Source organism: Oncorhynchus keta, chromosome 11 (assembly GCF_023373465.1).
Source record: "Oncorhynchus keta strain PuntledgeMale-10-30-2019 chromosome 11, Oket_V2, whole genome shotgun sequence".
Classification (NCBI taxonomy): Eukaryota; Metazoa; Chordata; class Actinopteri; order Salmoniformes; family Salmonidae; genus Oncorhynchus; species Oncorhynchus keta.
The window spans coordinates 54596303-54608667 of record NC_068431.1 but is presented as its reverse complement, the minus strand read 5'-3'; the positions used below and the strand labels follow the sequence as shown (position 1 = coordinate 54608667).

Here is a 12365-nt window from a genome sequence, read left to right as displayed (position 1 = left end):
GAGCATGTAGGGCCAAGATCAGTCAGTCGGTCACACTTATGCACATGTACACCCACACAGAGGCTAAATTGGTCCTGCACTCATTCACCCCAGTGAGGTGGTGGTGTAATGGGGGGCAGGGTTAGTAGGAGGGTGTACAGTAATTGTGTGTGTGTGTGTGTGTGTGTGTGTGTGTGTGTGTGTGTGTGTGTGTGTGTGTGTGTGTGTGTGCGAGCGAGCGAGAGGGGACGGGTAGGGTGTGGTACCAGGCAGGCAGGTGCTGACTCTGCTCGGGAGGGACGTTCCACCATCTGGCACAGGGATCCCCCTCCCAGCGGGCCCACTGAGTGTGTGTGTGTGTTTCCGGCAGGCTAATTAGAGCACAGCCTCAGCGGAGTGACAGCTCTGTCACCGTGGCGATGTTTGACAGGCTAGACAAGGGAGAGCCGACCTGTCTGTACTGAACAAGAATAGAGCAAACGGCCAATGTGTGTATGTGTCTGTCTGTCCCTGTCTCGGCCTCTGTGTCGTTCAATGTTGAAAGGAAATGGGTTGTTAGCCAAATTAAATCCACTCCCAGTTTTACCTTGCACCAACCGAGCAGTAACCATGCTACATTGATATGGAAGTCCTTATGTGTGTGTCGTTCCAACCTAGAGAGAACCCAGCCTCAGTGCTGCGGCTTGTTGGTGTTGCAGTGGTGCCGGAATGCAGATTGAAGTGTGAGAATCGGAGCAGGTGGCTTGTCTCATGTGACAGGAATGTCACTTATGTCCCTGCTCTGCTCAGAGCCCCAGCTGCACCTGCCCAGACCTCGCTCCTCGCTGCCTTTTAAATCTGCCCTATACTATATCTGTTGACAAATGAATGGAGTGATGACAATGCCCGAGGATAGAAACCTCAACCTTGGCCACTCAATCAAATGAATCAGGTAATATACTTTAAGAATGTGCTTGTCACTTCTCTTTAGTCTTCCTCCCTCTCCAGTAAATTAATATTGTCAAAACACACAGCATTTTAAATATAGTTTGAGTGTTACTGTAGTGTAGACAGTTTGGGTAGAGAACATATTAGTAGAATCTCATTCTATTTATGAGAGAGTCCCTCTGACTTTGAGTTCAGATGAGGTCTGCAGTGCATAATTAAATACAACCTGGTATCAGTTTATAGGGCTCCCAAGTGGCGCATCGGTCTAAGCAAGAGGTGTTACTACAGTCCCCGGTTTGATTCCAGGCTTATCACACCCAGCCGTGATTGGAGTCCCATAGGGCGGCGCACAATTGTCCCAGCGTCGTCCCGGTTTGGCCGGGGTGGGCTGTCGTTGTAAATAAGAATTTGTTCTTAACTGACTTGCCTAGTTAAAAACCTTTTGTTTAATACGCATGTCTTTTGCAAAAAGATATGCATCATGCTATAATACCGGGCCAGTGGCTGCTGCTGTTAGGATGTTGGGGATGCTGCTGTTACTGCTACTCTATATTCATGAGTTCTGTTCTGCTCAGACCAGCCTGTCAGTCAGTCTCACACACTGAGCCCAAACACAGCACTGTAGTATGTTATGTGTAGGGAAAGGCTCAGGAGGATATGAACGATTGAGATAAGGAAATCAGGCGAGGATAATTATTTTGAGAAAGATCTCTGTTATTGAACGGGCACTGGTAGTAGCTGACACTGGTAGTAGTTGACTATACAATCAACAAATGTGCTAGTTGTCATATTGCTGTCGCACAACGTCCATCTTTATTTCTCTGATTTACAGGTGAATATCTCAATCTCACCATTGGTTAGAGAGATACAAGCAGTGTCTTAGTAATGTCATGACGACAAGATTCAGCTGTTCACATATCTTGAGCTCAGTCTTTCGATCCCTACAGAGTGCCTTGCACCTCATTAAGTTCTCACTATAGACTAAGAGCTCTGTTCTGTTCGTGATCCTCTCTCTGGAATTTCCTTTCCGCCATACCGGTGTGCATAACTGTCCTCCGGTTACAGAGAAGGAAAAAAACGTGTGTGTGTGTGTGTGTGTGTGTGTGTGTGTGTGTGTGTGTGTGTGTGTGTGTGTGTGTGTGTGTGTGTGTTAAAAGGGCACCTGGCCACCTTCACTAACCCCCTGCAGACAACACCATCTTAGTGTTTAGAACTGTCTGTGTGCCAGCCAAGAGAGCACTTAATACTGTATTACTCTCCTTAATACAGTATTCTTGCTGCAGCTATAAAAGAGAACCACCACAAGCCCACAAACCAAATTCATTCAACTGTTATTAAAACAATTAAATATTCATGATAATGTGTATGGTTATTGTACCGCAACCATTGCCACACAATACTAATCGCTGTCCTCCCCTCTCTCTTTCTTCTCACTCTGTTGTGCAGGGGTTTTGCTCGACATCCAGAGACACTTCAATGTATCGGACAGTGGAGTGGGCTTGTTGCAAACAGGTAAGTCTCTCCTGATCCCTTAATGACACATATGTAACGACGATTAGCCAGCTCAAACATCCACTCAAACCTCCTCCTCCTCTCACGACAAGAAGGTCAGGCCCATTACCTGTCCACGCTAAGCTGCTCTTAGGCGTCTTAGATTGGGACAACAAAAGGATAAAAGTCTCCTACTGCCTCCAGCCCTCTCCTCCCTTTCCTCTCCCCTATACCTCATCCTCCCTCCTCCTCCCTGCAGCCTGTGCAATTGACTGTAACTAAACCGGAAGACGGACCGGGTCAACAACAGACACAGTGGCTCATTTTGGGATGGTGGCTTATGCCCCTTCCGCCTTGCTCATTGACAGCCAGCCAAAACGACCCTCCTTGAGTAGACAGGTAGAAAGCATAATAAAAGTTATCATGCACGTGTAGTAATAAACATTAACCGAATATTGCAATGTAGTGAATGCAAGCTTTATGAATTCCCCCAATATGTTTTAGCCTTTAAGGGTCTGACATTTGCAGCAACATTTTGCATGGTCAATAACCTAGTCGCAATGGATCTGTTCCAATGATGTAGGTTGTAGACGGTTAAGACCGTATGAATGGGTTATTTCTGAGCTCCATGAGTTCCGCCAGTAGGCAGCCCAGTGAAAATGAAAACAGTGTTGAGCGGCAGCGGGTTGGAGGCTGGGGGCTCTGGGCGGGGTTTCCTGCTCCTATAGACCTTACTGAATCCAACTTTTGTGAGGGAAAGGTACATGCTATTAGTTTGGCATCAGGAGGAGGGCTGGCATTTTCTGGAGTTTGAGTTGACCTTTCAACGCGAAGGCTATTGTGACCTAGCACATTCTGTATCTCCTAAAGCTGAATGTCATGGATTTGAGTTAAAAAAAATCTCACAGTGGCACCCACAGTGTCCATTATTTCTCAGGTGATGGGTGAACAATCGGATTCTTCAAAGACAACTGTGAACTGATTTATGCCCCCATAAGTGAAGTCGTGTTTGATGAAGTGTGCATGGTTGATAGCGTTTCGCCCATCCATCAACAGACTTGACATAGCAAACAGGAAATTCAATCCCAGTTGTACTTGTTGTTGCAGTTTTGCCGTTGCTGAATTAACAAAACCCATACACATGCAGAACACACAGCACATAATGCAAACAGCACAACTAATGCAAGCATACTCTCACTCCTACACACAGTCAGTAAGTGGAATGGCACCCACAGCTGCCCTCTGCCCCTGTCTGCTGTCTGTAGCTGGGGCTAAAAGCTGTGTGTGTGTGTGTGTGTGCCTGTCCTGTCTTGGGCCAGACTGAGGGGTGTGGCATGTCCCCTGATCTCCAGCTGACCCCAGTCTCTCGCTGGCCTGAGGAATGCAGCCGGCCAAAACTCTGACCGCTGAGAGCAGCCACGACCAGACTGGGAACCTACGTGTGAACGGCTGGCTAGGGCAGTGGTTCTCAAATCTCCCCTCAGGGACCCCTGCCTAGTCAAGGGCTTGATGATTAGTTGACAAGTTGAATCAGGTGTGCGAGCTCTGGAATAGATCAAATGCATGGAATGACTGGGGGTCCTGAGGAAAGGTTTGAGAACAACTGCTCTAGGGGGTTGGCGGGTGATCACAGGGTGTTGTATGTAGGTGTCCATGTGTGCTGTTATATCCTCTACCCCCTCACCCCCTACATCTCTATATCTCTATATATATATCTCTCTCACACACACACACACACACACACACACACACACACACACACACACACACACACACACACACACACACACACACACACACACACACACACACACACACACACACACACACACACACACACACACACACACACACACACACACTCCAGAGGGTACGAGAGAACAATCGCCCACTATGTGAGCTCCTTGGCAACTTCCACCCACACCTGGTAGTCCAAACTGCCCACGTAGGTCATTGTTGGGCAAGTAGAGGTAAGTGGGTGATGTGCGAAGAGTTGATTCAGCCCCTCTCTGATCCCAGCTAACCTTCACTATATTCACACCTCAGAGAGCAGTGACCATGTACTGCTGCGGTCACTTCTCAAACTAGTGTTACTGACTGGTCTATTTATGAGAGCTCTGTTTGAGTTCCGGTTCGGTTTTGCTCAGCCTTTTTCTTTGGCTGTGGATGAGGAGCTTTGGGTTATCTCTGGGCTGACAAAGTGTTGAATATTGGAACTGTGGCTGGTTTTCCTCGATTGCTTTGTGCCCACTCTGGAGAAGAGAGTGGCCTCACTGGCCACTAGAGCTGCTGCTTAAACCTGCCGAAGTTCCCGACAGTATTTGCATTTTGCATGCGGTTATGTCTGTAATAGTGTTTTAAAGTTCACACACAACTCAACATGTGGAAAGGTGTAACCTTTCTCAAGTTATGGGGCAACACCAAAGTTAAAATGTTATTACACAAAGCAAAACATTTAGAGGTGTGTGTGTGTGTTGGTAGGTGTGTGTGCGTGTGCGTACGTGTGTGTTCACACCTTAATAGGTGTGTGTGTGACGTAACTCCCTGAGGGGTGAGGCACAAAGAGAGTGTGGAGGCCCTGTGTAAGATGATCAGGTATCCTGTTGATTTCACTCAGGTGATGTATGGTAGTACGGCATGTGTTCTGGCCCCAGGTGCTCACGCCTGTCCATCAGATCAGCGCCCCCCAGGAATGTGCTGCTCACAGAAAGAACAGAGCAGGTCTAACACGAGCTGTCATTCCTGATGAGAGGAGAAGACCGGTCAGATCACAGGGAAGCCCCCATTTGGATATGACAGGCCTCTATTAGGTCTCCTAGCTAATGAATCTGAGGTTATGGCCAAAATGAAGACAGAGTGCTGCGAGCGGGAGAACGACCTATGGCTCTTTGGTCATGGATGATGTTACACCTTCTACAGGTTTGGAAGGAGCCTGGAGGCTCTGTTGGTTGGTGAGCCTGCAGACAGAGGAATGTGTGCTTTGTGTGGATTTCTCCTCAGACAATTGGACCTAGTGGGAAGCATCCTGTATTGTTATTATCCATTATGGATAGTCTCGTATATTGGCAGGGTTTTAAAAGTGGTGAGATGTTGGGTGGGTGAATAAGGAGCTGGTTAGTGTCTGTGCAGTTTCTCCAGACTGCAACCACTAATTATTACTGATCTTTTATGTGGGCAGGTTTTATGTTCAGTTGGGATACATCTTGGGTGGATGAATGTGTGGTGGAGCCGACCAGTGTCCGTCCTGGTTTTGCAGGCTGTCCTCCACTCATCACTGCCAGGTTGCAGACAGACTGTTTTTCTTGCGTCCCAAATTGGCACTCTATTCCCTAGAAAGCGCACTACTTTTGGCCTGAACCTTATGGGCCCTGGTCAAAAGTAGTGCACTATAAAGGGAATAGGGTGCCATTTGGGACACAACCTCTGTCAGGTTGACTGTGTCTGTGCCCTGCTCCCTCCGTCTGTCCCCTGCCTGGCTGCCCACCCCAGTCCTGTCTCAGTTTGCAACACGACACCCACACACACACACACACACACAGCCAGGCCTAGCCAGCCTTACCAGAGTGTCAGCCTGGCCAGACACTTACTGAGGAATGGGGCCACAGGTGGAACTGGGAAGTTCTTCCATTCATTGGAGCTGTGAAGTCCCTCAGCTCTCTGAGCCCCACTAACTAACATACTCACATCATACATACAGCTCACATTTTTTTTTTAATCTCTCCGATCCTAACCCACATACAGTCTTCTCACCTCTCTGTCTTTCTCTCTCTCTCAGTCAGGAGATTTTCTCAATATCCCATTTCTGGACTTACATTTAATGCCTGTGATTTTCTTGTGGATAAGAGAGGATAAAGGTTTAGGATCTGAGGCTTAGAGTTGTGGCTCTGACCCTGAAACCCCTTAGCAACTGGGGCTGTCGCAAGTGTGGCCAACTTTATATGTTTATGGACAGTGTTTGTCACAGGCTTGAGTTACTCTACATTCGAGATGGTTATAGGACTCTGGTAACTCCTATATCATTGCGATCATTGCTTGATCAGCTGTGTTGTCTGTTGGCTGCCTCACAGCTGCTCTCATTTTCCGGTGTCTCTCTCTATACCTTCGTTCCACTCTTTCGTTCCCTCGTTTGCTGCCCCCCCGACTTTCGTTCTCTTTCCCTATCTGTCTTTCTTCTCTACCTATATCTCTTCTTTCTCCTCTCTCTAGCTTTAGTCTCTCTCCCTCTATCCCCTCTCTCGTTCGCTCCCTCTTAACTCTGCAGTCCTCTTTCTCACTCCCTCTTCCCCATCTCGTTTTCCTCTCCCTCTCTGTCCCTTACTAAAACATACAGGGGAAAAAATAAATGTTTTTCGGACACATCTGGTATGTGAACAAATCACTTATTTACATGAGTCAGACATGGCTTTAGAACACGTGAAGTTTCACATGAATTTTAATGCATGTTTTTCACAGGGTTTCCCAACATTTCACATGTGATATTCTAAACTTCACATGTGCTTTGTAACTGGTGGGATTATAGAACCCTGGTCTCCCATGGGAGAAGCCATTGTCTTGACCATCAGACCAAAGACCAGACTGGGTTTCTTTTCCAATGCATATTTATTATTATTTTCACTCAATCTAAGAATATTGACTGTTCAATTCAAAATGCAAACGCTTAACATTTTTATCGGGTTAATCACTGGATTAATTTGCTCAAATTGAGCAGTAATTGAAGATTTTTTTTATAGAAAGAAAATAGTGACACTTTGATTTTGTTAATACTAATGGAAATAGGAAATAACTATTTTTAACGCACTATTATACTCAGGTAGGCTAATAAACCTTTTTACAGAATGGCATTACAGAATTTGCTACTGCAACATGTTAACACCACCTTTTCACATGTGAGGAAAATAACACTATTTCACCCACACATGTGAATTTCCACATGGGAAAGTGATATTTGTACATGTGGAATTTTTCTTACATGTGAAACTGCCAATGTGATTTTGAATGTGCAATTCCACATGTGAAACTTCAATTCACATGAGGTGAAAAAAATGTTATTTTCCTCACATGAGAAAAGGTGGGGAACTCAAAATGTAATAAATTAGAAAATATGTTTTCACGTGAAGTTTAACCTCACATGTGAAACAAAATATTTTACATTTTAAGCTGCACATTTCACGTTTTTTGGGGGGGGATGGTGTCTCACTGTCCATCCTTCTCTCCCTGCCGTGGTCTGTCTGCAAGTGATTATGCATGAAAAGACATGCTGTCCTCTCAGCTCTGGTTGGCAGCTGTTGCTGCTCTGCTGTCACTCTGATGGACACCTCACAGAAAAGGAGTCTGTGGCAACAGAGAGATTCAGAGAGTCATATTCCGATGGAGGGGGAGAAAGACAGAGAGAGGGAAGGAGGGAGGGAGGGAGGGAGGGAGGGAAAGACCGACACAGAGATGGAGCGAGAGAGACAAGAAAGACAAAGGGAGGAGAGGGTCGAAAGACAAAGAGAGGAGAGGGTAAAGAAAGTAAAATAAATGGTGACACCTGCGTAACACTCCCTCTGTGCAGCCTGCATGGCTGCGAGCTGTGAGATTTAATCACCCAGCACAGATTCCCAGATGAAAACAAAAGCATTTATCTGGAGTTCAAGGGCTCTGGCCCCGACTGAGACGGCTAAGGAATAGCTCGGTTACAAAAAACACTGAGTATACAAAACATTAAGAACACCTTCCTAATATTGAGTTGCACCTCACACCCTTTTGCCCTCAGAGCAGCCTCAATTCGTCAGGGCATTGACTCGACAAGGTGTCGAAAGAGCTCCACAGTGATGCTGGCCCATGTTGACTCCAATGCTTGCCATAGTTGTGTCAAGTTGGCTGGATTTCCTTTGGGTGGTCGACCATTCTTAATACACATGAGAAACGGTTGAGCGTGAAAAACCTAGCAGCATGGCAAGTCTTGACACAAGCCGGTGTGCCGGGCACGTACTACCATACTCCGTTTCAAAGGTACTTAAATCTTTTGTCTTGCCCATTCAGCCTCTTAATAAGGGATCGTAGCTTTCACCTGGATTCACCGGTCAGTCTGTCATGTTTTTAATGTTTTGTACACTCACTGTACTTCATAGCAGCTCTGTGGAGGTTCAGTGTCTTTGTTTGTCAGTGTTTGCAAGTTATAGTGTTGTCACGATAGCGGAATTTCGACTTCGATACCAGATTTAGTAACACTATACTCAATACCATCACAATACTTGATACCAAAGTGATACCAAAATCATACCAAGGCAACAAAAATAAATCACAGATTGGCACTTTGTCCAGAAACATATTTTGAGTTCATTATCATGAATTACATTGACATGTTTTTTTAATGTATGCATTAACAAATCAATTATACAATCATACAATCAATTAGCTTTTTTAAAATTTTACAATCTAATTACATAACAACATAATGGTAATCATTTATTTGAATGGTAAATCTCTATTGATAAACTGGTTCAATCAAGATGTAGCCTAGGCCTATTCACAATACAGCTGAATTGAGCTTGTTTTGGCAGATTTCATGGGGCTACAGATGAAACACAATCTGTTTACCTTCTATTTTATTGTACTGATCAACAACATTTTCATAGAAGAAGCGATCTCTAATTTTATTAAAGTGTGCGCTGTCTCTTTAAGACCCATGGTGTCATTTACACACAGTTTCAAAATGTCTACATGCTATGTTGCATTAATCAAGTGTGTTAACTTCTGTGCAACATGAATGGTGATGCAGCCCGGACTCCCAGTGATTTCAGTGGTTCCTCATGGAAGGCTATTTAGTAATGTGGAAGAGTAGGCAAGATTCATGAACTGTGCACACGTGATATAAAGGGATATCGGCTGCGCTGATCTATAGACTTCATCCAATCTCAATCAGTAGACAGAAGTACTGAAAGTAACACAAAACATGTTTTTCATGTTCTAGTTTTGGTATATTGTGCAACCCTACATACTGACATGGTCTTTCTCCCCTTTGATTTCCGACTCATCGTGATTCATCTTTACTACTGTAGGGGGTAATGCTGAGGCTAATTAACTCTTAGTGGACTGACACACCATGGTTGTGGTGGTCTAGTGTGTGTGTGCGTGAGTGAGCGTGTTTGTATATTGGGGTCAGCTCTGACTAACCCTTAGCTATAGGGCTCACTCTCTCTCTCTCTTTCTCTCATCCATCCCTCTGCGGCTCTGTTACCAGGCCACGTCTCCGAGGAGGGGAGCTGCCAAAAGATGATTGGCACCCCTCCTACGCTCTCGTCCCCCTCCCTCCCCCTTCATTTCCTGTCCCCGAGCCAAAACTCTCTCTCACGGAGTGGCTGCCAATCCAATCAGGAGATCAGAGCCAATTTAAACAAGGGCACGATGAGACGAGATGAGGAGCCACTGGGCGGAAATCCTCTAGATCTGACCTGTGGTAAATGCCCTATCAGTTTTCCCCCCACCCCACCCACAGCCCTAATTTGTGTGTGTGTGTGTGTGTGTGTGTGTGTGTGTGTGTGTGTGTGTGTGTGTGTGTGTGTGTGTGTGTGGGTTTGAATACAGATCTCAGAAGTAACTACTTTTAAGGAAATTACTGCTTTTAAGAAACTATTGGATTGGCTGATTCCAACTAATGGAGGTCTATATCCGGAACTTCAAAATGTAAAGAAAATGAATAGAGCTCACACAATCTTCTACACTATTCCAATCCATCTAACAGTCATTTGATCTTCACAATACATTTCTGTCTATACTCCCGAATGTTCATTGCCCCATAATCAAGTCAAATCAATGAAACATTTATATTTTATACAGATAACTATAAAGAAGTTGTGATGCTCAACTACTGTACCGCTCTTTCAACATGCTACTGAAAAACTTAAAACTTACCTTTTTATGATACCTGAAAAAACGTTTAACCTCTTTGTCCATCTGAGAGGAAAATGTTGTTGTTTAAAACACAAACTATAAGATATTTAAAAGCGATAGTTTAATCCTAATACAATCTAACTTGATTTTCCACCTACCTTGGCTGTAGTTTATTCAAGAAGGTTTCCTTTCGACACTTAGACATTCTCCATAACTTTGGCGACTGTAGAGTGGTGCAGATGTCTAAAGCGTCACTACAGAACCGGGTTCGAACCCAGGCTGCGTCGCAGCCGGCCGCGACCGGGAGACCCATGAGGAAGCATATAATTGGCCCAGTGTCATCCGGGTTAGGGGAGGGTTTGGCCGGCCGGCCGGGATGTCCTTGTCCCATCGTGCTCTAGCGACTCCTTGTGGCGGGCACGGCCAATGCAAGTTGACTTCGGTTGCCAGTTGTACTGTGTTTCCTCTGACACACTGGTGCGGCTGGCTTCCAAGTTAAGCGAGCAGTGTGTCAAGAAGCAGTGCGGCTTGGCAGGGTTGTATTTCGGGGGACACATGGCTCTCGACCTTCGCCTTTCCTGAGTCGGTACGGCAGTTGCTGTGATGGGACAAGACAGTAACTACCGATTGGATATCACAACAACAACAAAAAATGTTAAACCTCCCGCTTTGGGCTGGATGTGTCAATGTGCAGTTCATACATGCCTAATCAATGAGCAGAATTACTGCCTTACCTCATTTAGCCACACAACTCCTAGTTTGAAAATAACTGTTTTTCTGGAAGCTGTGCTGTGCCATTTTCCCCAACGTGGGCCAGCCTCGTAGCAATTAGAGTTCAACCATTGAGCTTCAGCTCCTTGCTGAATGAGTGTTAGCTGGCAAGTTGCACATGATGCACCCACAGCAGATTGAGTCAGAGAGAGCAATGACGTGGTGAACATGTCTGCACATATGTGACGTAGTATGCCATTTTTGGGGACCACTTTTGGCTCGTGAACGCTACTTTTAGCACTGCTGGCTAAAAAGTATATAAAATTACAGGAGAATCCCTTTTAATAGGCATATTTTGTTACTGTTAGTATTCTCAGTAACACTTCAAACTAAATTGTTCTTGTGTCTGTAATAAAACTGTAATTACTTTTGGGGCAACGTTTTATTATCATGTTGTACCATAATACTTTGGTAATTGCATTGTACCAATTACATTGCAATGAGCTGAGAGCTTTGTAACTACTGTACACGAGGAATAGTGACGTCCTTATTCCACTTATGTCACAACTCCATTATTATACAATTATAAAGCAATTTCCAAATTCCTATGAGAACTTGTTACTGTATAGCCTTATGTCTCACTTATTATGCAAATATATGTGTTAAGTCATTTTGAAGCTGCAAAAGTGGTCTACTCTAATGTTGAGCCGGTTCCATGTCCCTCTTGTATTTCATTATTGGCTATATTAAGATTCATATCTCAGAGCCTTCCAAACCATGTGCTAATGATCATATATTTAGACTAATTCAACTGACTGTTGTAATGTTTGGTTCTTCATCAAATATTTGTCAGCCGTCAAATATATATTTTTATATATTTTCTAATAAAATACAACTATTTGCTGTAATAAGTCTGCTGTGTGCCCCCTCTCGTCCCTCTCCTGCCATATGCTTCCATGCCAATCTACGGAGTATGCCTATCACTGGGAAGTGTTATTCCGAGGCAGCTGGGCTGGAAATAGGACCAGACTATTTCTATTTCATCCCTGATTACTTCTTCTCTTCCGTCATCGGAGGAGTGATGGAGTTTCTGTTTATGGTAATTGACAGACGTTGTGATATTTTCCCTCCCCAGTCCTTGAACCTTGAGCTTGAACTAGATCAATACCCCTGCAGCCTGCCTGCCTGACTCGAGACCTGGGTATACACACACACACACACACACACACACACACACACACACACACACACACACACACACACACACACACACACACACACACACACACACACACACACACACACATACACGGCCGGGCCGGATGGGTTTATTCTTCTGCTCTGACTGACATCAACAGATCAATAAGGAACACAGATATATT

The 12365-nt window shown here is 44.9% G+C and overlaps 1 protein-coding gene across 2 annotated transcripts in view; it reads left to right on the top strand.

The window, feature by feature from the left end:
* spns2 (SPNS lysolipid transporter 2, sphingosine-1-phosphate) overlaps positions 1 to 12365 on the top strand; it is a 141605-nt gene that overhangs the window by 42280 nt on the left and 86960 nt on the right. For both annotated transcript variants that reach the window (XM_035781343.2, XM_035781344.2), the window contains exon 2: positions 2353 to 2418. In XM_035781343.2, coding sequence (XP_035637236.1) covers positions 2353 to 2418 — 66 coding nt within the window. The remainder of the gene's footprint in view (positions 1 to 2352; positions 2419 to 12365) is intronic.